This window comes from Podarcis muralis, chromosome Z (genome assembly GCF_964188315.1).
Source record: "Podarcis muralis chromosome Z, rPodMur119.hap1.1, whole genome shotgun sequence".
Lineage (NCBI taxonomy): Eukaryota > Metazoa > Chordata > Lepidosauria > Squamata > Lacertidae > Podarcis > Podarcis muralis.
Genome location: NC_135673.1, coordinates 49,954,011 through 49,981,177, shown reverse-complemented (window position 1 = coordinate 49,981,177; position 27,167 = coordinate 49,954,011). Strand labels below are relative to the sequence as shown.

The 27,167-nt window shown below is 44.4% G+C and overlaps 1 protein-coding gene and 1 non-coding gene across 5 annotated transcripts in view; both read right to left on the bottom strand.

Moving 5' to 3' along the window:
- PABIR2 (PABIR family member 2) overlaps positions 1 to 23,738 on the bottom strand; it is a 38,322-nt gene extending 14,584 nt beyond the window's left edge. For 2 of the 4 annotated variants that reach the window (XR_013391291.1, XM_028715755.2), the window contains exons 1-7: positions 23,399 to 23,730; positions 20,140 to 20,218; positions 16,841 to 16,897; positions 12,637 to 12,680; positions 12,499 to 12,553; positions 12,223 to 12,324; positions 9,630 to 9,718 (exon numbers count right to left, since the gene is read on the bottom strand). Coding sequence is in view for 3 of the 4 variants with exons in the window: in XM_028715755.2 (XP_028571588.1) it covers positions 9,630 to 9,718; positions 12,223 to 12,324; positions 12,499 to 12,553; positions 12,637 to 12,680; positions 16,841 to 16,897; positions 20,140 to 20,218; positions 23,399 to 23,505 (533 nt within the window). In the remaining variant the exon portion in view is untranslated. Of the gene's footprint in view, positions 1 to 9,629; positions 9,719 to 12,222; positions 12,325 to 12,498; positions 12,554 to 12,636; positions 12,681 to 16,840; positions 16,898 to 20,139; positions 20,219 to 23,398 lie in introns of all 4 variants that reach the window. The other 2 variants (XM_077922306.1, XM_028715756.2) reach the window with 2 other exon arrangements.
- On the bottom strand, positions 18,485 to 18,619 carry LOC114589627 (small nucleolar RNA U109). The gene has a single exon (XR_003704725.1). It is a non-coding gene; the product is annotated as a small nucleolar RNA U109 (small nucleolar RNA).
- Positions 23,739 to 27,167: the final 3,429 nt, after the last annotated feature.

Below are 27,167 nucleotides of genomic sequence, written 5' to 3'. Positions count from 1 at the left end.
GGGGATGACTTCTTCAGATATATTGAAGCGGAAGTCCCCAGGCCCTTATATATAGCGGGAGGGGAGCCCCCAGACCCTTATATATAGAGGGAGGGTGGGGCGAGGTTTTTCTCCGAAGGGTAGTAGTATGAGTATGGTCAACCTGTTGGCGACTGTGAATGACTGCAATTAGTCCTGCAGGAAAAAGCAAGGGATGGTATTCAGATGATCAAAAATAGCTTTAGCATATGCAATGAGACAGGAATCCAATATCTCTATTCAGATGAGGTCTCTCCATAGTTTTCAGTTTAGTAATAAGTTGTAATTCAGCCACTTCTCTTTTAAGTCTCTTTCTGAAATTCTTTTGCAGTAAGACAGCTGCTTTCTCTGTAATAAACTGACTTTCCTAAATGACTATAACATACTATCTGAAGCTCAGGCAGCTTTCTGCAAGAACCACTCAACATCAGACCACTGTCTAATGCTGTCCCTCCTAGCCGAGAAGTACACCAGACCTCGACAGGGAAAACACTTTGTGGCCTTTATGGACCTGAAATCTGCCTTTTGACTCCATCCCCAGATTCCAACTATGGGCCAAGTTGCATCTAGCACTGAAGGATAAATGTCTCCTATATCTTACTAAAGCCCTGCACTGTGGAAGCAATTTGCAGGTTAGGTGTGGGTTGCAGGGCCAGGTCTCAGACTGTATTGAGATGGCCAGGGGAGTGAGACAGGGATGCATTTTGGCCCCTACTTTGTTCAGTTCGTTTCTGAATGACTTAGAGGCAAGCTTAATGGACCCTGATGGCCATGTTCCAAAAATAGGGACGAGAAAGACGCCTCTCTTGTTGTATGCGGATGATGCGGCCATCCTCTCCCGAACCAGACCTGGCCTGAACTATCAACTAAGGAAATTCTGAGACTACTGCTCTGGTAATGGGTTATCCATCAGTTATGAAAAATCTAAAGTCCTGGTGTTTGAGAAGAGATTCTCCCTAAGTAAATGGGTACTGGACGGTCACAAACTAGAGCAGACCAAATTCTTCCGGTACCTAGGGCTTCTGTTCCATTATTCCAAGTCCTTGAAACATCATTGGCAGACCGCCTATCAAAAGGCAGAGGTAAGCAAACTGGCTATACTTCAATTCTTTTATACAAGGGGAGGCCATTATGTTCCATCAGCCATTAAGGTATTTAATGCAAAATCTGCCTCTCAACTCCTCTACGCCTCAAACGCCTGGTTCAATGGCTCATTCTCCTCGTTCAATGGCTTCCAGGTAAAGTTTCTCCGGTCCAAATTGTGTTCCAAATGCAATACTATTTTTCAAAACAGGTGAATGTCCTCTATCAACTAAAGCATGGTGGGCTGGCCTGAGATACTAGCTCAAGATCTGTGTCTTTGGCCTAGGGAAGGGCTCCCATACCTTCCATACCTAAACAACGAGGAGTTTGCCAGCTCATAGATGAAAATGATGGTTAGAAAAGCCACTTGGCTTGGTATGCCACCTTCTCTCCTGTACCATCTGGGCTATGATACTGCCTTTGAATCTCTGAGGCAAAGCCTCTGGGACATATCACATAGTGATCTCCGATCTCAATCTCATGTTATCTGTGGCCCATTAGAAGTAGGAATTCACTATGGGTTCGAGTTTCAGACACCTGCATGTCTTAGAAATTTGTCTGTACCAACATACCGGCGTCTTTTCACCAAAGCCAGATTAAATGTATTCCCATCAGAAGTGTTAAGCGCCAGACTGAGAGGAGGTGTTGTTGTTGTTGTTGTTGTTGTTGTTTAGTTGTGTCCGACTCTTCGTGACCCCCTGGACCAGAGCACGCCAGGCACCTCTGTCCTCCACTGCCTCCCGCAGTTTGGTCCAACTCATGCTGGTAGCTTCGAGAACACTATCCAACCATCTCGTCCTCTGTCATCCTCTTCTCCTTGTGCGCTCCTTCTTTCCCAACATCAGGGTCTTTTCCAGGGAGTCTTCTCTTCTCATGAGGTGGCCAAAGTCTTGGAGCCTCAGCTTCAGGATCTGTCCTTCCAGTGAGCACTCAGGGCTGATTTCCTTCAGAATGGATAGGTGTGATCTTCTTGCAGTCCATGGGACTCTCAAGAGTCTCCTCCAGCACCATAATTCAAAAGCATCCATTCTTTGGCAATCAGCCTTCTTTATGGTTCAGCTCTCACTTCCATACATTGCTACTTGGAAAACCATAGCTTTTACTATACAGACCTTTGCTGGCAAGGTGATGTCTCTACTTTTTAAGATGCTGTCTAGGTTTGTCATTGCTTTTCTTTTTTTCTTTTTTTAAAATGATATTTATTAGAAGTTTAAAGATTACAGAAAAAAGAGAAAAGAAAACAACAAAAAATTCAACAAGACATACATTACAAAAAAAATATATAAAAAACATAAAAACCAATACAACAATACAACAATAAAAAACACACATCCAATATTCCATTTCTTTATCTTTCATTTGCTTGTTTCATCGACCTCCTCACACCTCCCTTTTTGTATTCTAGTTTAGTTAATTGTTTCAGCAAATCCTTTCCATCTTTCTCAATTTTTGTTAAGTAATTTATCTTAACGATCTAACATATTAATTCACTCAACAAATCCTTGCTATCTTTCACTATGTTCTGTCATTCAATTTACCTTAATTTATTTTAACCTTATATTACCATAAAATACCTTAAAGCTTAAAACTTAATACTTATTTATACATAACTCCTTATATCATTTCTACTAAAGCCAAATAGTTTCATTCCAACAATTTTTCCTAATACTCATTAATTTTACACTAATTCTCAAAATAATTTTTTTAAAAAGCTTTCTTCCAATCTTCATCCAACGTCTCTTCTTCCTGGTCTCGGGTTATGTCAGTCCTTACTGTCCATTCCATCTAGTCCATCAACCTGGTAATCTTATGTCCGAGGCTCTTAAGTCTCTTCCATGTCCCTTCTGCAGATCTTCTTCTTGTTTATACCTACACTTTACCTTGTCTTCTGTTGATCTATTCCTTAATTTCTTTCCTTTCTCATTGGGGAATAGGTCTCGGGGGGACTCCAACCCAAGAATATCTCCATATCCCCTCAACAGGTCAGCCCATTCCCCACAGTCCGCACTGTAGTCCAAAAAGTATTTAAAAGCATGTTTCAAAGGCCCTTCAAAATTAAAAGCCCCCACAACTCCAGACCCCCCCTGGCCCACTCCAGATTCAATCTTCAAGAACAGCGGCTTATGCTCCTGCAGGGCCTCGGGTCTCTTCATTTGTGTTACTTGAGGTTCAACAGCAACCTCCTCCATTATCTTCTGCACTTGCACTTGCCCTGTCAAAACAGATTCCTGGGTTGATTCCTGAATGGTTTCTATATGAGTATTAGCCGTTTGTCCAACGTTTTTGACTGCAACAGTCATCAAATCCATCTTCTCATGCATCTGCTCCAACAAAGCACTTGTCTTGCAAAAAGCAAGCACCAAAACTTCTTCTAAATACATTTTTATACAAGGTCAGAGTCTGGTCTCACGATCCTAATCTCGCAGCTGTGAAATCCCCAGATCAACTCCAGCAACAATTTAACAAGCTCCCTCTAGAGGAGACAATTTCTATTTGTATCCATCTTTTGAAAGCAGGTCCAACAAAAGAAAATTACTTTCATTTTCCAAATATTTTGTATCTTTTGAGTGCAAAAGGCAGCATTGGAATCAATTTGTTTCTCTTTTTTAACTATCTGTCAAAAGACGTTCCATTCACAGTCAATGAACTTCCTCAAAAATTTCTGTCTCTGACACCCCGTTCCCAGGTTTGAGACGGTGGAAATTTATCTTTCTTTACTCTCTCTCCTGCAGGCTTGAACAATCAAAATCCCCCCCCCCTTTTTCTCCTGCTTCCAAGAGGGGTTTTGATGGTTGTAACTGAAGGAAATTTAGTCTTTTATATACGACTTTCCAGACTTTAGGTTGCAAATTTTTGCTTCAGTCTATTTACAAAAGTGGAAGGCGGACTTCCTGTTTTGAACCTTCCCGCTTCAGTGCCAAATTAAAATATTTCTTAATCCAATTTTCCGTTTTACTCACGGGTACTTGTTTAGAGTCCAATTGTCCACAGGAAAAAGTCAGCGCTCTCCGGCAACGGCTGTGCGGCTTCACTCCGTAAAAGTAGCGGTCAATTCAAAACACCGCGCCACTCACCCCACGTCACTTCGGAACCCCGAAAAAGGGTTTCCCTGTGAGTAGGGGGGGCGCTCCTGGTGTCAGCCGAATCCCACGTTCCCAGGCTTCCTCCGCCTGGGATGTTGGTTTGTCATTGCTTTTCTCCTAAGAAGCAGGCGTCTTTTAATTTCGTGGCTGCTGTCACCATCTGCAGTGATCATGGAGCCCAAGAAAGTAAAATCTCTCACTGCCTCCAGACTGAGAGGTATCCTTTATCAAAATAGGATCTGTGTGCACTCTCAGGACGTCGACTGCATGAGGCATATTTTATTGCATTGCGGACGATATGATCAAGCTAGGGAACTATAGATTAAACAACTATTGGCAAATCGGCTGGGTCAATCTGAAGCCTACTATATCAAATATCTTCTGGACAACAAGTCCAATGATATCACAGAGGCCGTGGCAAATTTTCTTTCAGTAGTCATACAAATCAAAGATCAACATACCCATCACTAAACAAATAACGCTTCGGTCTCCCTTCTCTGGGGGGTTGTCTGTATGAATCTATTTTATTTTGAACCCATTTTATGGGTCGTTGGACCACATAACATAATAAAGATTATTATTATTATTATTATTATTATTATTATTATTATTATTATTGAAACAGTTAAGTTATTAAACCTCACAATAATTTCATAATTGTCAATCAATGTATTTTTAATAGTAGAATCAGAGAATCATAGAGTTGGAATAGACCACAAGGGCCATCGAGTCCAACCCCCTGCCAAGCAGGAAACACCATCAGAGCACTCCTGACATATGGTTGTCAAGCCTCTGCTTAAAGACCTCCAAAGACGGAGACTCTACCACACTCCTTGGCAGCAAATTCCACTGTCAAACAGCTCTTACTGTCAGGAAGTTCTTCCTAATGTTTAGGTGGAATCTTCTTTCTTGTAGTTTGGATCCATTGCTCCGTGTCCGCTTCTCTGGAGCAGCAGAAAACAACCTTTCTCCCTCCTCTATATGACATCCTTTTATATATTTGAACATGGCTATCATATCACCCCTTAAACTCCTCTTCTCGAGGCTAAACATGCCGAACTCCCTTAGCCGTTCCTCATAAGGCATCATTTCCAGGCCTTTGGCCATTTTGGTTGCCCTCCTCTGGACCCGTTCCAGTTTGTCAGTGTCCTTCTTGAACTGTGGTGCCCAGAACTGGACACAGTACTCCAGGTGAGGTCTGACCAGAGCAGAATACAGTGGCACTATTACTTCCCTTGATCTAGATGCTATACTCCTATTGATGCAGCCCAGAATTGCATTGGCTTTTTTAGCTGCCGCATCACACTGTTGGCTCATGTCAAGTTTGTGGTCAACCAAGACTCCTAGATCCTTTTCACATGTACTGCTCTCAAGCCAGGTGTCTTGTATTTGTGCCTCTCATTTTTTTTTGCCCAAGTGCAATACTTTACATTTCTCCCTGTTAAAGTTCATCTTGTTTGTTTTGGCCCAGTTCTCTAATCTGTCAAGGTCATTTTGAAGTGTGATCCTGTCCTCTGGGGTGTTAGCCACCCCCACCCCCCAGTTTGGTGTCATCTGCAAATTTGATCAGGATGCCCTTGAGTCCATCATCCAAGTCGTTGATAAAGATGTTGAATAAGACCGGGCCCAAGACAGAACCCTGTGGCACCCCACTAGTCACTCTTCTCCAGGATGAAGAGGAACCATTGATGAGCACCCTTTGGGTTCGGTCAGTCAGCCAGTTACAAATCCACTGAGTGGTAGCATAGTCAAGACCGCATTTTACCAGCTTCTTTACAAGAATATCATGGGGCACCTTGTCAAATGCCTTGCTGAAATCAAGGTAGGCTACATCCACTGCGTTCCCTTCATCTACCAGGCTTGTAATTCTGTCAAAAAACGAGATCAGGTTAGTCTGACATGACTTATTTTTCAGAAATCCATGCTGACTATTGGTGATCACAGCATTCCTTTCTAGGTGCTCACAGACTGTTTGCTTAATGATCTGCTCCAGAATCTTCCCTGGTATTGATGTCAGACTGACTGGGCGGTAATTATTTGGGTCCTCTCTTTTCCCCTTTTTGAAAATAGGGACAACATTTGCCCTCCTCCAGTCTGCCGGGACTTCGCCTGTTCTCCAGGAATTCTCAAAGATGACTGCCAGTGGTTCTGAGATCACATCTGCCAGTTCTTTTAATACTCTTGGATGCAGTTCATCTGGCCCTGGAGACTTGAATACATCTAAACTAGCCAAGTATTCTTGTACTATCGCCTTAGTTATTCTGGGCTGTGTTTCCTCTGCTGAATCATTTGCTCCAAATTCTTTCAGGTCGGGCATTGTTTTCTTTATCGGAGAAGACTGAGGCAAAGAAGGCATTGAGGAGTTCAGCCCTTTCTGTGTCCCCTGTTTGCATTTCACCATCTTCTCCTCTGAGTGACCCCACTGTTTCTTTGTTCTTCCTTTTCCTACGAACATACCCATAAAAGCCTTTTTTGTTGCTTTTAACCTCCCTGGCAAGCCTGAGTTCATTCTGTGCTTTAGCTTTTCTGACTTTGTGCCTACATGTGCTGGCTATTTGTTTGAATTCCTCTTTGGTGGTTTCCCCCCTTTTCCATTTTTTGTACACATCCTTTTTTAATCTTAACTCAGTTAAAAGTTCTTTAGATAGCCACCCTGGCTTCTTTAGGCACCTTCCATGTTTCCGTCTCATTGGTATTGCCTGAAGTTGTGCTTTTACTATCTCCCTCTTAACAAACTCCCAGCCATCATGAACTCCCTTTCCTTTTAGTATTACTGTCCATGGGATCTCACCCAGCACTTCCCTAGGTTTTATGAAGTCGGCTTTCTTAAAGTCAAGAAATTGAGTCCTAGTATGCTTGGCTGCTCCTTTCCGCTGTATAGTAAACTTCAGAAGAGCATGATCACTCGCGCCTAATGATCCTTCCACTTCTACCCCACTAACCAGGTCCTCAACATTGGTTAGGACCAGATCTAAAATGGCTGTTCCTCTTGTTGCTTCTCCCACTTTCTGGACAATGAAGTTGTCTGCAAGGCCAGTGAGGAATCTGTTTGACCTTATGCTCTTGGCTGAGTTTGACATCCAACAAATATCCGGGTAATTGAAGTCCCCCATTACTACTATCTCCCTTCCTTTTGCATGCTTGGCCATCTGTTCCAGGAAGGCATCATCTATGTCCTCCGTTTGGCTTGGGGATCTATAGTAAACTCCCACAATGAGGTCTCTGTTATTCTTCTCTCCCTTAATTTTGACCCAAATGCTCTCACTTTGGCTTTGAGGTTCTAAATCTTGGATCTCTTCACAGGTATACACATCCCTGACATATAACACCACTCCTCCTCCTTTCTTGTCTGGTCTGTTTCTCTGAAACAGATTGTATCCCTCCATTATTACATTCCAATCGTGGGACTTATCCCACCAGGTTTCAGTGATGCCTATTATGTCATATTTAGTTTGCTGTACCAAGAGCTCAAGCTCATCTTGTTTATTTCCCATGCTTTGCGCATTAGTGTACAGACACTGAAGTCCATTAATCATTCCCCCGTGTCTCTTATTTAAGGATTTTTTCCTCCCGCCACTAGGTCTGTGTGCTGTTTGCTCCATTTGGTCTATGACATTTGGATAATCATCTTCATCAATTGATAGACTCCTACCTTCAGGAGCACTGTCTCCCTCCCCCACATTAGTCAGTTTAAAGCCTTCCTGATGAGGTTTCTGAGATTTTTGGCAAAAACATTCCTCCCAACCGTTGTGAGGTGCAGCCCATCGCTTGCCAGAAGTCCATCTTCAAGAAACTGCAGTCCGTGATCTAAGAATCCAAACCGTTCCTGTTTACACCATTTGCGAAGCCAGCTGTTCACTTCAACTATTTTTCCCTCTCTCCCTGGGCCACGTCGTTCAACTGGGAGGACAGATGAGATGACAATTTGTGCATTTAATTGCTTCAATGTCCTGCCCAGAGCCTCGTAGTCTCTTTTGATCTTCTGGAGGCTATTGCTTGCAGTATCATTGGTTCCCACATGAACCAAGAGGAAGGGGTATTTGTCAGTGGGTTTTATGATTCCTTGCAGTCGTTCAGTTACATCTTGGATCTTAGCCCCAGGCAGACAGCACACCTCCCGAGACATCTTGTCAGGCCCACAGATCACTGCTTCTGTTCCCCTCAGTAGGGAATCCCCTATCACCACTACACGCCTCCTCTTAGGTTTGGCCGGGGTTCTTCCGTGAGCTGTCCGTTCCAAGGTCGCCTGCACATTCCCTGAGGACTGACTTTGCTGCTCGTCTTCATATACCTGATCGACTGTAATGAGGGAGAGATCTTCAAATGGAGTTTGTTCTTTGTCTTCCATGCTAGGGGAGAGGACTTCAAAGCGATTGTTATTTCTAAACAATCAGAGCGAACCCTGGGCCTCCTACTTCTTTGAGTCACGTTTCTCCATATATCTGGCACCTGTGTTGGTGAACTAGCCTCCTTCTCAGGGGTGTCCCCTGTCTCCTCCTTGGTGGAGATGGTGTTCTCTGTTGCTTCCAAGAAGAGCTCCAGCTCTCTAATTCTTTGGAGCGTAGCTACACGTTCCTCCAGTTGCTGGACTTTGTCTTCTAAGAGGGCAATCAACATACAATTGCTGCAGGTAAAGCTGCCTGCAACCTTTGGCAAGATGGCAAACATTGCGCAGGAACCGCAGGCAACTGCAGCTGTTCCCTCACCCTCCATCTTGAAAACGTGTCGTTGGGGGTGGCTACAGTGGTCCTCCATCTTAAAAAGCGTGAAGACAGGACAAATAACCCCCCAAAAAAACCTAGGTCTCCCCCAACAAACGTTTGAGACTAGCTCCCCTAAATCTAAAAGATGGATCAAACTGCGCGCGCCGCCACACACAAGAAAACCCTTTTGCTCCTCCTTCAGCTGCTGCCCTGCAAGCTCTGATAGAGCTTGATTTGGTAGAACCAAATCAGTCATTTTGGATAGAACTGTAAAAACTGGGAATTTATTATTTTCCAAAAATGAAAACTTAAAATAAATTGTCATAATTTGTTTATGAAACAAATTTCATAATTATCTGTCAATCAATGTATTTCTAAGAGTAGGACCAAATCAGTAATTTTTGATAAAACTGTAAAGACTACTCTGAAAATTTATTATTTTCCAAAAAGGAAAACTTTAAACAAATCCTGATTTCCAGATGAATAGCCTTTGGACTCGAATGTCACTTAAATAGAAAACTATCTTTAGAAAGATTTTTCCTCCAAAAGCATTTTATTTTAAAAATCTGATTTAAATAAAAAAAGAATCCCGATTTTTTTTTTAAATTTTTTTTAAAAAATCAATGGTTTTTATGCACCCTGATATATTCCATTCACAGGCATAGTTCATGTACAGTATAAATTAACAGTACAGAAGTCAAACTGATTATTAAGAAACACTTCCACAGATACAGTGACTTACTTTGAAAATCTCCTTGTGGGGCTGGGAATTGGGCTTGGAGGCAGTCCATTACTACTCACAAACATTTGCAGGGAGGGAGAAAAGCATTGCTAGGAAAGACAAGCACAGGATTGAAAAGTACCTGAAACGATGTTTTAAAGAAGTCTTATCAACATATAAACACCAGTGAAATTAGCTAAAAATGTATAAAACAATGAATCGTTGTTGGAAACGTAAAGAAAAGGAAGCTACTTTTTAACCGTATGTGGTTTTAAAAAAATGTTGAAATATACATTTATTTAAAAAAAAAAAAACAACCCAGAAGCCTTCTTACTAGGAATTGTGGGTAATGAAATACATAAGCAATATAAAAGACTGCTTTTATCTGCAAAAACTGCAGCAAGAATATTATTAGCCCAGAGATGGAAGCACATGAGATGCCAATGAAAGAAGAAGGGCTGACGAAATTAATGGACTATGGTGAGCTGGCAAAACTTGCAGGGAAAACTCGGAACCAGCAAGACCAGACTTTCCTGAAAGATTGGAATAAACTTACAGAATACTTGAAAGACAATTGTAAAAAACTAACTTCGCTAGTAGGGTTGCAAGAAGTTTTACAAGGTGGACTTTATCCATTATTGCAAAGTATAATTTAAAAATGGTTGATTTACGATTAGGATTTCTTAGTACAGTCATACCTCAGGTTAAAGACGCTTCGGGTTAAATCTTTTCAGGCTGCGTTCCGCGGCAACCCGGAAGTAACGGAACAGGTTACTTCCGGGTTTCGCCGCTCGTACATATGCTCAGAATGACGTCACACGCATGCGCTAATGTGGCAAATTGCAACCCGCACACTTGCAGATGCGGGTTGCGTTCTGCTCACGATGCAAAGGGGGCTCTGGAACGTATCCCGTTCGCATCCAGAGGTACCACTGTATTTTTTTGTCTATAAGACTAGGGTTTCCCCCTGAAAAATAATGTCCAAAACTGAGGGGCATCTTATACACACGGGCCATCTCCCCCCCCTTTCATAAATCAGGGTTCCTAAAAATAGGGGGCATATTATAGACAGAAAAATACGGCAATTTAAAAATGGTTGATTTACGATTAAGATTTAATAGTACCATATCTTTCTGCCTATAAGACACCCCCATGAATAGGACACCCCCTATTTTTGAGGACTCCGATTTAAGAAAATGGCGGCGAGACGTATACTTGTATAAGACGCCCCAAATTTTTGACATTATTTTTTTTTTAGGGGAAAAACCTAGTCTTATACATGGAAAAACACAGTAATAATTTCAATTCCAAAATGCAATATTAGATAATAAGTGGGGAAACAATGAGTCAAGGAGGAGGGAAGTCTCAGGCTGTTGTAGCCAAATGCTTTCTATATTATATATAAATTGCATGTTATGTTTAAAACCTTTGCAAAAAAATTAATAAAAATTATGATATTAAAAGAGGACACGGGTGGCGCTGTGGGTAAAAGCCTCAGCGCCTAGGGCTTGCCGATCGAAAGGTCGGCGGTTCGAATCCCCGCGGCGGGGTGCGCTCCCGTTGTTTGGTCCCAGCGCCTGCCAACCTAGCAGTTCGAAAGCACTCCCGGGTGCAAGTAGATAAATAGGGACCGCTTACTAGCGGGAAAGTAAACGGCGTTTCCGTGTGCGGCTCTGGCTCGCCAGATGCAGCTTTGTCACGCTGGCCACGTGACCCGGAAGTGTCTCCGGACAGCGCTGGCCCCCGGCCTCTTGAGTGAGATGGGCGCACAACCCTAGAGTCTGGCAAGACTGGCCTGTATGGGCAGGGGTACCTTTACCTTTTTTTTATGATATTAAAAAAAGTTTTATAAACATATTGCAAACATCGGATGCTTTTTTCTCACTTAAAAAGTGCTGTCATCAGAAACCACTGTGATACTCTAGCAGGTTCTCAAAATTGGTGTCCAGGATTTTACTATTCCACCCCTGCTAGTCAAGGAATCTGAAATGACGCTATGTGGTACTCCTTCCGGCACAAATTACTTTGACATTAAATCCGGCTCCAAACCACTGGAAATCTTAATTCAGCTGCCCATGTAGCTTCTGAGCATTCAGCATTCGGTTGCATGCTTTGGATCAAAGGTTTTGTGGTGTTAGTGAGCAGGGAATCTATGGTTTTTACCAAGGCAAGCTTTAATGCTACGGTGTTTTTGTTTTTAACTTGACTACATGGGAAAGTAAAGGATATTTATCTCTCCATTTCTGGACAGAAGCAACAAGAAGGCTTGGTGCCCACAGCCCTCTCTGAAAATTATTAATGAGCTTATCGGTCCAAAAGATTTGAGGCCCCGCTATAAAGTGGTACCTCTGGTTAAGAACTTAATTTGTTCTGGAGGTCCGTTCTTAACCTGAAGCACCACTTTAGCTAATGGGACCTCTTGCTGGCGCCACGCGATTTCTGTTCTCATCCTGAAGCAAAGTTCTTAACCCGAGGTACTATTTCTGGGTTAGCGGAGTCTGTAACCCGAAGTGTTTGTAACCCAAGGTACCACTGTATATCATTTAGTTCCTGTAGTCTTCCCACACTGCCGCTTCCCTTGCAACTCCCAAACTGAGGAAGCTCTCTGGCGTACCTTTCCAATCCCCCTCGTAGGCGAAGGTGCCGGAGAGACGGGAATGAAGTCTATCCTCTTTGGAGACGAGGATTTTTCCGATTTGTCCAAGTCATTGTCACTCTGAGAACACAAAAGGGTCATGTTGACAGCCTCACGGGACGCAGCAGCCCTAGAGGCTGTGCCATAAAGATCCCGATGAAAAAGAGAACGGCCAATCACTCCATCCCCCACTCTGAGCTCACTGGTTAAGTCAGGGAGTGGAATTAAAATATTAAACATCTGTAAAAGGATTACCAGGCTCAAGCTTTCTTCCCATGATTGGCTTATCTGCATTGCTGTTTGGACTTCCCTAAAACACAAAAAGGCTCATCAGTGGCGACAAGAGAACACAGTATCTGCTTTTTTAAAAAACAGCAGTTCAGTTGCACCTACCTTTCATGCGCCGCTTCTCTGTTCATCAAATCCACTCCTTCCTCCTGGAGTACAAGAATTCACAGCTTAGCTCTCAATGACTCCCTGCTCCGCAAAATTATCATTTCCTATATCAACCACATATCAACCAAGCAGGCATCGGCCAACTCAGCCCTCAAGCTGTTTTGGGACTACAACTCCCATCATCTCTAGCTAACAGGACCAGTGGTCAGGGAGGATGGGCGTTGTAGTGCCAAAACATCTGAAGGGCCGAGTTGACCTAGGCCTGTCCTATATCAGCAGAATCTAATATATCCTATATCATGGGTAGGCAAACTAAGGCCTGCTGGCCAAATCCGGCCCATTGGCCTTCTCAATCCAGCCCGAGAACGGTCCTGGAATCAGCATATTTTGACACGAGTAGAATGTGTCCGTTTATTTAAAGTGCATCTCTGGGTTATTTGTGGGGCCTGCCTGGTGTTTTGACATGAGTAGAATGTGTCCATTTATTTAAAATGCATCTCTGGGTTATTTGTTGGGCATAGGAATTCGTTCATTTTTATTTCTTCAAAATATAGTCCGGCCCCCCCACAAGGTGTGAGCGACAGTGGACCAGCCCCGTGCTGAAAAAGTTTGCTGACCCCTGATCTACAGGGACTGTTCAAAACTAGTAGACTCCATGCCAAACTGTGTTCAAATGCTGCTTAAAAAGAGCAGAGGTCACCTCTGTCACTAATGTACATATGTGTGGGTTTTGTACGTGTAATGGTACGTGTAATGGTGTCTATTCCACCTGTCTGTTCATAAAGTCCAAACCATTCACATGAAAGGTTGTTACAGTTCCATAAAATCCTTTCACAGAGTCTAAGACAAGGATTTCCGGAATATTGGCCTTGTTTCGCCGTCCTGGGCTTCATCAGTAGTTAAAGCTCTAAGTAATGCAAATAAATACAATATCATACTAGGACTCAATTTCTTGACTTTAAGAAAGCCGACTTCATAAAACCTAGGGAAGTGCTGGGTGAGATCCCATGGACAGTAATACTAAAAGGAAAGGGAGTTCATGATGGCTGGGAGTTTGTTAAGAGGGAGATAGTAAAAGCACAACTTCAGGCAATACCAATGAGACGGAAACATGGAAGGTGCCTAAAGAAGCCAGGGTGGCTATCTAAAGAACTTTTAACTGAGTTAAGATTAAAAAAGGATGTGTACAAAAAATGGAAAAGGGGGGAAACCACCAAAGAGGAATTCAAACAAATAGCTAGCACGTGTAGACACAAAGTCAGAAAAGCTAAAGCACAGAATGAACTCAGGCTTGCTAGAGAGGTTAAAAGCAACAAAAAAGGCTTTTATGGGTATGTTCGTAGCAAAAGGAAGAACAAAGAAACAGTGGGGTCACTCAGAGGAGAAGATGGTGAAATGCAAACAGGGGACACAGAAAGGGCTGAACTCCTCAATGCCTTCTTTGCCTCAGTCTTCTCCGATAAAGAAAACAATGCCCGACCTGAAGAATTTGGAGCAAATGATTCAGCAGAGGAAACACAGCCCAGAATAACTAAGGCGATAGTACAAGAATACTTGGCTAGTTTAGATGTATTCAAGTCTCCAGGGCCAGATGAACTGCATCCAAGAGTATTAAAAGAACTGGCAGATGTGATCTCAGAACCACTGGCAGTCATCTTTGAGAATTCCTGGAGAACAGGCGAAGTCCCGGCAGACTGGAGGAGGGCAAATGTTGTCCCTATTTTCAAAAAGGGGAAAAGAGGGGACCCAAATAATTACCGCCCAGTCAGTCTGACATCAATACCAGGGAAGATTCTGGAGCAGATCATTAAGCAAACAGTCTGTGGGCACCTAGAAAGGAATGCTGTGATCACCAATAGTCAGCATGGATTTCTGAAAAATAAGTCATGTCAGACTAACCTGATCTCATTTTTTGACAGAATTACAACCCTGGTAGATGAAGGGAACGCAGTGGATGTAGCCTACCTTGATTTCAGCAAGGCATTTGACAAGGTGCCCCATGATATTCTTGTAAAGAAGCTGGTAAAATGCGGACTTGACTATGCTACCACTCAGTGGATTTGTAATTGGCTGACTGACCGAACCCAAAGGGTGCTCATCAATGGTTCCTCTTCATCCTGGAGAAGAGTGACTAGTGGGGTGCCACAGGGTTCTGTCTTGGGCCCGGTCTTATTCAACATCTTTATCAACGACTTGGATGATGGACTCAAGGGCATCCTGATCAAATTTGCAGATGACACCAAACTGGGGGGTGGGGGTGGCTAACACCACAGAGGACAGGATCACACTTCAAAACGACCTTGACAGATTAGAGAACTGGGCCAAAACAAACAAGATGAACTTTAACAGGGAGAAATGTAAAGTATTGCACTTGGGCAAAAAAAATGAGAGGCACAAATACAAGATGGGGGACACCTGGCTTGAGAGCAGTACATGTGAAAAGGATCTAGGAGTCTTGGTTGACCACAAACTTGACATGAGCCAACAGTGTGACGCGGCAGCTAAAAAAGCCAATGCAATTCTGGGCTGCATCAATAGGAGTATAGCATCTAGATCAAGGGAAGTAATAGTGCCACTGTATTCTGCTCTGGTCAGACCTCACCTGGAGTACTGTGTCCAGTTCTGGGCACCACAGTTCAAGAAGGACACTGACAAACTGGAACGGGTCCAGAGGAGGGCAACCAAAATGGTCAAAGGCCTGGAAACGATGCCTTATGAGGAACGGCTAAGGGAGCTAGGCATGCTTAGCCTGGAGAAGAGGAGGTTAAGGGGTAATATGATAGCCATGTTCAAATATATAAAAGGATGTCACATAGAGGAGGGAAAAGGTTGTTTTCTGCTGCTCCAGAGAAGCGGACACGGAGCAATGGATCCAAACTACAAGAAAGAAGATTCCACCTAAACATTAGGAAGAACTTCCTGACAGTAAGAGCTGTTCGACAGTGGAATTTGCTGCCAAGGAGTGTGGTGGAGTCTCCTTCTTTGGAGGTCTTTAAGCAGAGGCTTGACAACCATATGTCAGGAGTGCTCTGATGGTGTTTCCTGCTTGGCAGAGGGTTGGACTCGATGGCCCTTGTGGTCTCTTCCAACTCTATGATTCTATGATTCTATGATCATTACACGAATGGACCTTATGCATGAACTGACTATAGAATTATTTGATCCACTGGGTCTTCTGCTTTGTTCGTTTGTTGAATTTTATGAGTTACTTCTGTTGAAATTTACAATTTGATTCTATGAATAGTATACCTTATTTATCTAAGAACACAGCCTGTTACATCTCATGTGCTTATTGAGTTTCCAAAGTTAAAGTCATGCTCAAGGCTTACAACATACTATAAAAAATACGTAACTACAAAGAAAAGTAGTCACATACAATAAAGAAAACATCCAATAGTACACAACCAAATAGAACAATTTCCATGTAAAATGTAAGATTCCAAATAAAGATACAGTACGAAATATTAACAGCAACAACACCCCCAACAAAAGCTCCAGTCCAAGATTATATAGAGACCATTATACTGGGTTCTAAACAAGAGTATGATGATGATGAGGATGATATAGCTCAGCTTCTAGAATGCAAGTAGGAGGATTCCAATTAGCAATAGCCAAAGGTTAAATCAGGCACAGCCAAACTCAGCCCTCCAGCTGTTTGGGGATTACAACTCCCACCATCCCTAGCTAGCAGGACCAGCGGTCAGGGATGATGGGAATTGTAGTCCCAAAAACATCCAGAGGGCAGAGTTTGCCTATGCCTGGGTTAAATGCACACTGTGGGACCCCAGACCTACAAACAAGAACTTTCCCTTAAGTTGCATTTAACTGCTGTATTTTTCCGTCTATAAGACGCCCCCAAGTATAAGACGCCCCCCAAATTCTGAACATTATCTTTTCACGGGAAACCCTAGTCTTATACCCGGAAAAATCTGCGCTCCTGAAAATTAGGGAGAGGTGGAATAGGGTCATGGAGACCCCAATTCTAACAACCATATGTGGAAGCTAAAAAAATTTCGCTAAGAAACCCAGAGTTTTTTCCATTTAGGAAGGCAAAAAAATAGAGCTTGGTTTTGGGAGTGGAGCACACAAGACAACTGTTTTCTTCAAAGAACCGAGATATTATTGAGAGACCAATTCCAAAGAACTTTTATATACGTTTGTACTTTAATGACAGTGCCCATAAAAGTGAAATGTTGCTTACCCTTCTGATCTGATGGAGTCGGCTGCTGGGGATACGAATTGTAGAGGAAGAGATCAGCTGCAGGAGAGAAGGAAGAAAGCACAGACCTTTCAGGTGTTACCTTTCTTTGGTTGGGCTGAAAACCGACACTCAATCAAGAACCTGGCACGCCACTTTGTAAAGACGGAAAGATGAGCCGTTAATAAAAACTGCCCACAGAACTTGTATAGTAATAACACCAGGGTGGATAAAAATCAACTATATATATATATTTTTTTAAAAAAAGATTTTTAAATTTAAAATTGGATTTTTTTAAAATTTACTGTATTTTTTCGTGTCTTTGGGGGGGGGGGGGGTTTACCCCAAAGATAGGTTTAAAATTGGGCTCATCTTATACATGGGTAGTGCTGAGGGGTGTTTTCTTAATTTCGATAAATCGGATTTTGAAAATAAAACGCTTTTGGAGGAAAAGTCTTTCTAAAGATAGTTTTCTATTTAAGTGACATTCTAGTCCAAAGGCTGTTCATCAGGAAAGAAGGATTCGTTTAAAGCAGAGGTCGTCAAACTAAGGCCCGCGGGCTGGATATGGCCCACTGGGCTCATTAATCTGGCCCACAAACCTTGCAGGACCCTACCGCCCACTTGGTCAGTCCCCGCGCTAAACAGGCGCGGTGCAGAGGCCTCACCATGCGGAAACTGACTTCCGCGACGCCCCTTGAGCAGGAGGAAGCGGCCGAGTGGGAAGGAAGCAGCAGCGGCATGGAGGCTGCCTCCGCCACCAGGCCAGCGGCATGGCCTCTGTACTCCGCCAAGACAGGGGACGCCGACGCTGCCAAAGATGGGGCAGCGCCAGTGGCTGTGGCGTGAGTGGCATAAGCGGGGGGGGGGGGAGGGCATTCCGGAGGTGGGTGCTTTTGGGAGGCGGTGGGTCCGGCCCCCAACAAGGTCTGAGGGAGAGTGGACTGGCCCCCTCCTGAAAAAGTTTGCTGACCACTGGTTTAAAGTTTTTCATGTGTGCTAAAACTCGAAGTTTTTTTAATATTAAAAAAATTAATTTAACCACAAGCATGGTTTACAAGCATGGGTCCATATGCTATCATGTTCTTGTTTTAGTGAAATATGAAGGAAATGATTATTTTTCTCCTTCTAATCAAGTACAGCAGAAATGTTGTCCAAATATAAAGAGTTAACTTATTAAACCCCACCATAATTTCATAATTATCTTTCAATGTATTTCTAATAGTTTAACCACATCAGTTAACAAACATGGATCCATGTAGTATGTTATTGTTTTAATAAAATAAATGGTTTAAATTGTTATGAAGGAAATGATTATTTTTCTCCTTCCAATCAAGTACAGCAGAAAAGTTGTCCAAACAGAAACAATGATCTGTTTATTTCTGATAGTAGAACCAATCAGTCATTTCTGATGTGACTGTAAAAATGACTGAAAATTTAAGATTCCAAAAAGGAAACCTCCCTCTGGTTCTCGATATGAAGAGGATGCCAGCAAGATTAAACCTTTCTGTAAAAAAATGATTTAAATCAAGTCCTACTTACTAGTGGTTTAAATCGTGATTTAAATCAAATCCACCCTGATAATATTTCCACAGCTGTAACCTCCCAAGGACTATGGATTATGGTAGACATGCATTCCACCCATTTTAATGTAGGAGAAATATACTACCACTCAGCCTCTACTCCAAGGCAGGTGGCCCTGAAAACTCCTTATTTTTATAGCATTGAAAGAATATTCATTCTTCTTAAAAGGAAAGAGGAATGACAGTTTCTCTCATGCAGATGCAGTCAAACTCCATCATATAAATCTGTTGCAAAGGAAGGTAATATTTTAACAACAATAGAACCTGAAAACACTTTCATTGGTGGCTAAGAAGAGTTGAAGCATTATTTATATGTGAAATTTCAGGTGCAAAACTTATTTTTCTCATCTTTGCTGTTCATCTGGTGGAGATGATTGACACTTTAGCCTAGCATGCAGAGACTGATACTAAAGCTTGATGCACTCAGCAGCATCAAGCCTAAAAAAAGCTCTACAACTTTGGGATAAAATCCTTAAAATCCTAAAAGAAGCTCAACAGCTTTGGGGCAAAACTGTAAAAAAATCTCAACAACTTCAATCCTGAGATATGTCATGAATAGCTACGCTCCAGAGCAGAGTTTCTCAGTGGGCTGGCAGGGCATATTTCTATTTGCAGTTTCTATTTGTGTGATTACGTCGGGCGCGATGGGAAGCCTGGCCTCGAGTTGCGAGTTCTGCCCTGGTGGGAAACTGAGATGTGCAAACGGCAGCGATGGTAAAAAAACGATGTCTGGATCAGAAAAGAAGCCTGCGTACCCAAGAAGTAAAGAGGAGAGTCAGCCAAGAGGAATTTAATTAATTTCCACGTAATATAGTCAGGAAGCATGCCCCCCAACACTGTATTATATACAGACATATACAGCTCATTAAGAGACACCAGAGAGAACTTGCGCGCGCACACACACACACACACACACACACATGTGTGTGTGTGTATATATGCATGCTCCAGAGCACAATCTGGACACGAGAGTGTTAACTCCTTGGTAGGAGAGTCATATTAGAGCAAGCATCCTCAAACTTGGCCCTCCAACTGTTTGGGGACTACAATTCCCATCATCCCTGACCACTGGTCCTGTTAGCTAGGGCTGATGGGCGTTGTAGTCCCAAAACATCTGGAGGGCCAAGTTTAAATGGTTTGGATTGGATAGTACAGCACACACGTCAACTGTGACATGGAAATATGGTTTATTCTGGTTTATTATCTGCGCCTTGGACTTGCCGATCGTATGGTCGGCGGTTCGAATCCCCGCGGCGGGGTGAGCTCCTGTCGTTCGGTCCCAGCTCCTGCCCACCTAGCAGTTCGAAAGCACCCTTAAGTGCAAGTAGATAAATAGGTACCGCTTTATAGCGGGAAGGTAAACGGCGTTTCCGTGTGCTGCGCTGGTGCAGGCTCACCAGAGCAGCTTCGTCACACTGGCCACGTGACCCGGAAGTGTCCTCGGACAGCGCTGGCCCCCGGCCTCTTAAGCGAGATGGGCGCGCAACCCCAGAGTCGGTCACGACTGGCCCGTACGGGCAGGGGTACCTTTACCTTTATTATCTGGAGTTAACAGTAGCATTAAAGCAGGCACAGGCAAACTCGGCCCTCCAGCAACCAATTCAGCTTTGATCAAAATGCAACAGGGCCTCCGCCGCCTGTCAGTCAGTCTCCCGCAAAGCCTCCATCTTCCACAAACCGCTGGAGTTCGAAAGCTCTTTGGATCTCCCCAGTGCTTACCATGCTGTGCCGGTTCACGACCGTTGTGCTGTTCCGGCGGGTGCGCAAGACGTGCGGCTGGAAGACCTGGGAATTATCACTGAAAGAAGTGAAAACGTCTATTACGTTATGCAGGTGACTATCCTTCCCTTCCCACACTTTTCTCTCCCATCTGAATGTAGACTATCAACTTTGGAAGAGGCTGCTTGGTTTGTTCGGATATGTGCCACGTATATTGCTGGCTCTATATAAATACGTAGCTCCCATGAACAGCTAGCACAATATCACCTGTGGCATTCTGAATCCTGGCCACACTGCTGCCCTGCATCATCAACCTTTATTGCGGTCCAAAGACCCATTGAACAATTTCAGGACATAATACAGTTATGTCAGCCAACCACAAAAGAAAGAGAAACCGAAGCGGTCATTTTGTTATGTCTCAAGCATGAAGATCTTTGTTTCTTTTAACTTCTGAAAGAAACTTTGCCACAGCCAGTGCAATATCATTGGACCTGTCCTCCAAAAGATGTTTAATATGGGACGCTTCAGATTTTCCCGGCAGATTTGCCAGAAGGGGTTTGATCAGTTGGTCCCTTGCTTGCTTGTACTGCCCACATTGCAGTAAAATATGCTTCATGCAATCGATGTCCTGAGAACATAAACAAAGCCAGTTCTGATAAGGGATGCCTCTCAGTCTACCATTCAGCACTTCCGATGGTAATACATTTAGTCTGGCTTGGTAAATAAACACTAATATGTTGGTACGGACAGGTTCCTAAGATATGAGGATATCTGAAATTCGTACCTGTATTGGATTCCAGCTGCGACCGGGCTACAAATTACATAAGATCGGGATTGCAGGTCGCTATGTGAAATGTCCCAACATCTTTGCCTCAGGGATTCAAGGGCGGTATCATAGCTTTTCTGGATTTTCTGACCATAGTTTTCAGCCATGGGTGATAAACTCCTTGTTGGTTAAATGTAGAAGTAATCCCTCCCCCAGGCCAAGTACTGAGATCTTGCGCCTGTATCTCAGGGCAACCCACCATACTTTAGTGGAGAGTGGGCACTACCCAAGAATTGAATTTGGGACACAGTTTGGGACCTGTAATAGGGACTGAAGAAACTTTGTGTGGAACCCATCTAACTTAGGAAATGGACTACTGCCATGCGCTCTATGTGGAGCTGCCTTTGAAGGTGACTCGGAAACTGCAATTAATCCAGAATGCAGCAACCAGACTGGGGACTGGGAGTGGCCACCAAGATCACATAACACTGGTCCTGAGAGACCTGCATTGGCTCCCAGTACATTTCCGAGGACAATTCAAAGGGTTGGTGCCTACCTTGAAAACCATAAACAGCCCCATCCTGTACACCTGAAGGAGCGTCTCCACCCCCACCATTCGGCCCGGACACTGAGGTCCAGCACCAAGGGCCTTCTGGCGGTTCCCTCCCTGCGAGAAGCGAGGTTACAGGGAACCAGGCAAAGGGCCTTCTGGGTGGTGGCATCTGCCTTGTGGAACGCCCTCCCAGCTGATATCAAGGCAATAAGCAACAATCTGACTTTTAAAAGATATCTGAAGGCAGCCCTGTTTAGGGAAGTTTCTTAATGTTTGATGCTGTCTTGTGTTTTTAATATTCAGTTGGAAGCCACCCAGAGAGGCTGGGGAAACCCAGCCAGATTGGGGGGCATGGGGTGTATAAATAATAAATTGTTAGTATTATTAATTACTAATGGAATAGCAGTACGTTGGCTAAGAGTATGAGCTGTGAGACAAGAAGCCGTCCGTCTGAAACTACTATGAAGGCCATTCCACAGGTGCAATCCTCCATTCTCTCCCAAGACAGACGGATGCCAACAAAACAACAGAAGCCCCACTGATATACAGGTTAATTGCCCTTTGTAACAGACGTCTATAGCTGTGGTAGCCAAACTCGGCACTCCAGCTGTTTTGGGACTACAATGCCCATCATCCCTGACCACTGGTCATGTTAGCTAGGGATGATGGGAGTTGTAGTCCCAAAACAGCTGGAGGGACAAGTTTGGCCATCACTGGTCTATAGGATACCAGTTCCCTGTGACCTTAGGTAGCGTAAAGTAGAACAACATTCCAATGTCCTCTCCAGATCCTTTACAGTGGTACCTTGGGTTACAGATGCTTCTGGTTACAGACGCTGCAGGTTACAGACTCTGCTAACCCAGAAATAGTACCTCGAGTTAAGAACTTTGCTTCAGGATGAGAACAGAAATCATGCGGCGGCAGCAGGAGTCCCCATTAGCTAAAGTGGTAGCTCAGGTTAAAAACGGTTTCAGGTTAAGAACAGACCTCTGGAACGAATTGTAAACAGAGGTACCACTGTATTTGTGCTTTAACTGTATGCTTTAAAGCAGGCATGGCCCAACTTGGCCCTACAGCTGTTTGGGCACTACAACTCCCATTATCCCTAGGGATGATGGACATTGTAGTCCCAAAGCAGCTGGAGGGCCAAGGGGCGGTGCTACCTCCGGGGGTGATGCCCCCTTTCTGCCCTTCCTGACCCCAATGTCCTTTTTAAAATAATAACCATTATTTTAAACAGTGGAAACAGTTGGTACTAGCAAGTGTTAACCCCTCTTAATTCCAACCTAATACAGTGGTGCCTCGCAAGACGAAAAGAATCCGTTCCGCGAGTCTCTTCGTCTTGCGGTTTTTTCGTCTTGCGAAGCAAGCCCATTAGCGGCTTAGCGCTATTAGCGGCTTAGCGGGATTAGCGGATCAGCTGATAAGCGGCTTAGTGGATCAGCTGATAAGCGGCTTAGCGGCTTGGGAAAAAGGGGGGGGAGGAGGAAAAAACCTGCAGGAACTCGCAAGACATTTTCGTCTTGCGAAGCAAGCCCATAGGAAATTCGTTTTGCGAAGCACCTCCAAAACGGAAAACCCTTTCATCTAGCGGGTTTTCCATCTTGCGAGGCATTCGTCTTGCGGGGCACCACTGTAATTGCCACCTGCCCAGGTTATAACTTGTCTTAATTAATTTTAAGATCAATTTTAATTAACTGATGTCTGTGTTTATGCATACTGTGTTGTTTTTACTATGTTAGCCGCCCCGAGCCTGGCCTCCGCCAGGGAGGACGAGATACAAATAAAACTTATTTATTACTGTATTATTATTATTCCTCCTGTGGCCAAGGGCCAGGCCCAAGAGAAGGAGGTGCCCCTGCCCTCCCCTCACCCAGCCATGGCCCATCCCTCCATCCCCGACCACCGGTCCCGCGCGCGACGGAGGGCCCGTGCCTCACCTGAGCCCGTGGATGAGCGGGGCGCTGTTGGAGCGCCTCAGGCCGCCCCCCTCGCTCCCGGCCGGCGGCAGCTCCAGGTCCAGCTCCATCTTCTCGGCCTGGGCCATGGAGGCGGCGGCGGCGGGCCTGCTCACCGAGGGCGGCTCGGCTGCGGCTCCTCAGGCCCGGCCTCCCAGCTGCGGCAGAAGGAGCATGGCAGCGCCCGCGAAGGGCTTGCCCGGGGGAGGCGGCTCCTCCTGCCCGTCGTCGCCTCAGCTTCGCCTCCGGAGCGGCGTCGGAGCGCCTCCTCAGGCGGAGGCCGGCCAGCCGGTAGGCGTTGCGCATGCGTGCGCACGCGTACTGGATCGCCCGGCTGATGGGCGAGAGGAAAGGAAAGGGCTGCTCCTGCGCATGCGTGCGTCCTTCTCTCCGGAGCACAGCGTCGATGGGCCTCCTCAGGCGGAGGCGGCCCAGCCGGGAGGCGGTGCGCATGCGGGTGTATGCGCGCGCTGGCTGCTGGGAGAGGAGGGAAACGGTGGGCCGGCCCTTCACGCATGCACCCCGCTGCTCCTGCGCATGTCGGCCTCTGCGCGTGCGTACGTCTGGCCGGAGCACCTCCCAAGGAGGAGGAGTAGAGGGCGGGGGGGGAGGGGAAGGGAAAAAACCCGGGCGAAGGAAGGCGAGCCTTTTGATTTCGTCGCGGCGGCTCTCCCTTGCCGCTCCGCCCACTGAGGGCGGGGCAAGCGCGGTAACGCAGATTGGCTGCTTTACTTTGACGTCCCCCATGACAACGGGCCAATCCAGAAAGTGGCTTTTGCGGTGGAAGGGAGGGGCCGGTGGAGGAAGCGTCATGATTCCTTTTCAGGGCTACGAGTTCGAGTCCCCGTTCGCTCTTTTGCCCGTGACTTTTATTTTTCGGGTATGGGGTCACGAAGAGTCGGACACGACTAAACGACTAAACAACAACAATTATTATTATTATTATTATTATTATTAGTCGCTTGTCAACTGAAGGTCTCTAAGTGACTTGCAGCAAATAAAAATGTATTATCAGAGTGGATAAAAATCAATGCTTTCTTTTGATTTTTTAAAAAAATCGGATTTATTTATTTATTTTCATATAAATCGGATTTTTTTTAATCGGATTTTTTAAATTTAAATCGGATTTTTAAAATAAAATGCTTTGGGAGGTAAAAATCTTTCTAAGATTTATATTCTTTTTTCTTTTTTTAATTTTATATGCTCAATTGAAATAAATAAAAGAAAGCTTCCTTATCATCCATTAATACAAAATTATAAAGCAAATCAACTAAAAGGGGAAAAATCTAATATAATAAAATAAAGAATATCTTCTTACTTTACATATCACTTCCCATCCACTCCATATTTCACATATTCATTATTATCTGATTGCCAAAACTTGTCAGGTTGTTATCAAAGCCAAAAGTATACATAAATATTTAATTATCTGTGTTCTTGATTCTTACTACCACCTATTACACATAATAAATCACAAGATGAAAGATGAAAAAATATTTTGTAATAATTCCGGTGGCACCTTAAATATCAATTAAATATAAGCTTTCAAGGTATGAGCTTTCATGTGCAATACTCACTTTGTCACTGGGGATCGTTTGTCAGATACTCTGAAGCAGAGGTTGCTATCATTATCATAGTTATTATAATATTTATATTATTATTATTTTAGTATTATTTTTATCTGTAATAACTATTACAGGTATTAGTCAAATGCTACAACAGTGTTTAGACTGCAACAATTATTTTTCATATATATTTTAACACGCGTTTTGTTTTGTTTTATTTTTTTTTCGACAAAATTGCCAACAACTCTGCATATTCAACTGGTTTTGGAATCCATCCTGTGCTAGAATGAACATGTTACAGATGGGTAGCCGTGTTGGTCTGCCATAGTCAAAACAAAAAAAATTCCTTCCAGTAGCACCTTAAAGACCAACTAAGTTAGTTCTAGGTATGAGCTTTCGTGTGCATGCACATTTTTAGAATGAACATGGTCACTTTTCCAATGTGGAAACTGTTGTGACGTGGGGTTTGTGATTTCAGCTCTCCTGACATAATATGCTGGAGACATATTATCTAGTAACACTTCTTTATTTAAGCAACAAGACTGGGACTTGAGGAGGGGAAAGCTACATTTATAGGGACAGGGAACTAGCTAGAAAGGATACATTTCGGAGGGAACAATATCAGGCAATCACAGTCCTGCCTTTTGGAGGGAACCAATAAGACAGAGGATCCAAATACAGCAGCTTAAATGAACCAATAGTAGCTGTACCCTCTGGAACCAAAAGGCAGTTACTTTACCCTAATGCAAATACAGACAATAATAATAATACAGATATAAAATCCTTTGACTCAATACACAACACCCCTCCCCCCCTAGTGAGCACAGCAGACGTAATCTCTCAGGTACTGTGGGGTCCTACAACTTCTACTTGATCTCCTGACAACAGGTGTTGCCGGTTCTGGATTGAGTGTTACCTGTGGTAGGGGGGCTGCTATAGGGGTTTCGTCAGGAACAGATGGAGTCCCAGACATCTCAGGGTCCCCTACCTGTACCTCGTCATCCTGAGGACTAGCAGACCCTGGTTCATTTGCTGAAGCCCCTGGTGACTGCACCTCTGGGCCATTTTCACTCTGGTCTTGCAGCTCTGCGTCGTTAGCCAGGGATGAATTATCTGACTCCTCCCTGCTGAGCGCCCGGCGCCTCAGCTGATCTATATGTCTCTTCCAAACTTGCCCATTTTCCAAGGACACATAATAGGACACAGGTCCACTAGTCCGGGTGACCACACCAGCCACCCACCACAAACCTCGTGAATAGTTCCTCACCCAGACCAGATCTTCAGGGGCGAGATACCTTGTTGTGTCAGTCTCAGCCTGGGGGGTTGCTCTTGAATTACGGTTTGGCATTTTATACGGGTGGACATAATCCAGCACCGTTACCAGTCTTCTACCCAAGAGCAGCTCAGCTGGCGACTTGCCCGTCGCAGTACACGGCGTCGCATGCTGCAAAAATAACATTCGCGCGATGCGAGCTGACCAGTTACCCTCCATTAAGCGCACAATGGATTCTTTGGCTGTCCTTACCATGCGCTCAGCCTGCCCATTGGAGGATGGGTGAAAGGGCGCGGATGTGACCCCTCTTATGAAGTTATCAGCCAAGAATGCCCTGAATTCTTGGGATACAAAAGCTGCCCCATTATCTGATACAATGGTCTCAGGTAACCCGTGGGTCGCAAACAGCTGCCTCAACACCTTGATTACGGCAGCTGATGCCATGCTAGGGACCATCACCACTTCTAACCATTTGGAATATGCATCGACGATAACCAAAAAGACTTTCCCCTGGAATGGCCCAGCAAAATCTAAGTGCAGCCGGCTCCAGGGAGATCTGGACTGCTCCCACCAGTGAACTGGTGCACTTCTGGCCGCACCTCTTGGCATGCCTTGCATGTTCGTACCCATTGTTCTATGTTCTGGTCCATTCCAGGCCACCACACATAACATCGGGCTAGCGACTTCATCCTGACCATTCCCGGGTGTCCCATGTGAAGCGTCTCAAGAACCCTGTTTCTCAGTGGTGCTGGGATGATCACCCTATCTCCCCACAGGAGACAACCCTTATGCATGGACAACTCGTGCTGCCTTGTCGCATAAGGCCTGAATTTGTCTTCATGCGGACCACCTGGCCACCCCCTCCCCACCCAAGTGAGCACATGGGAGAGAACAGCATCTTTCCTCGTTTTCT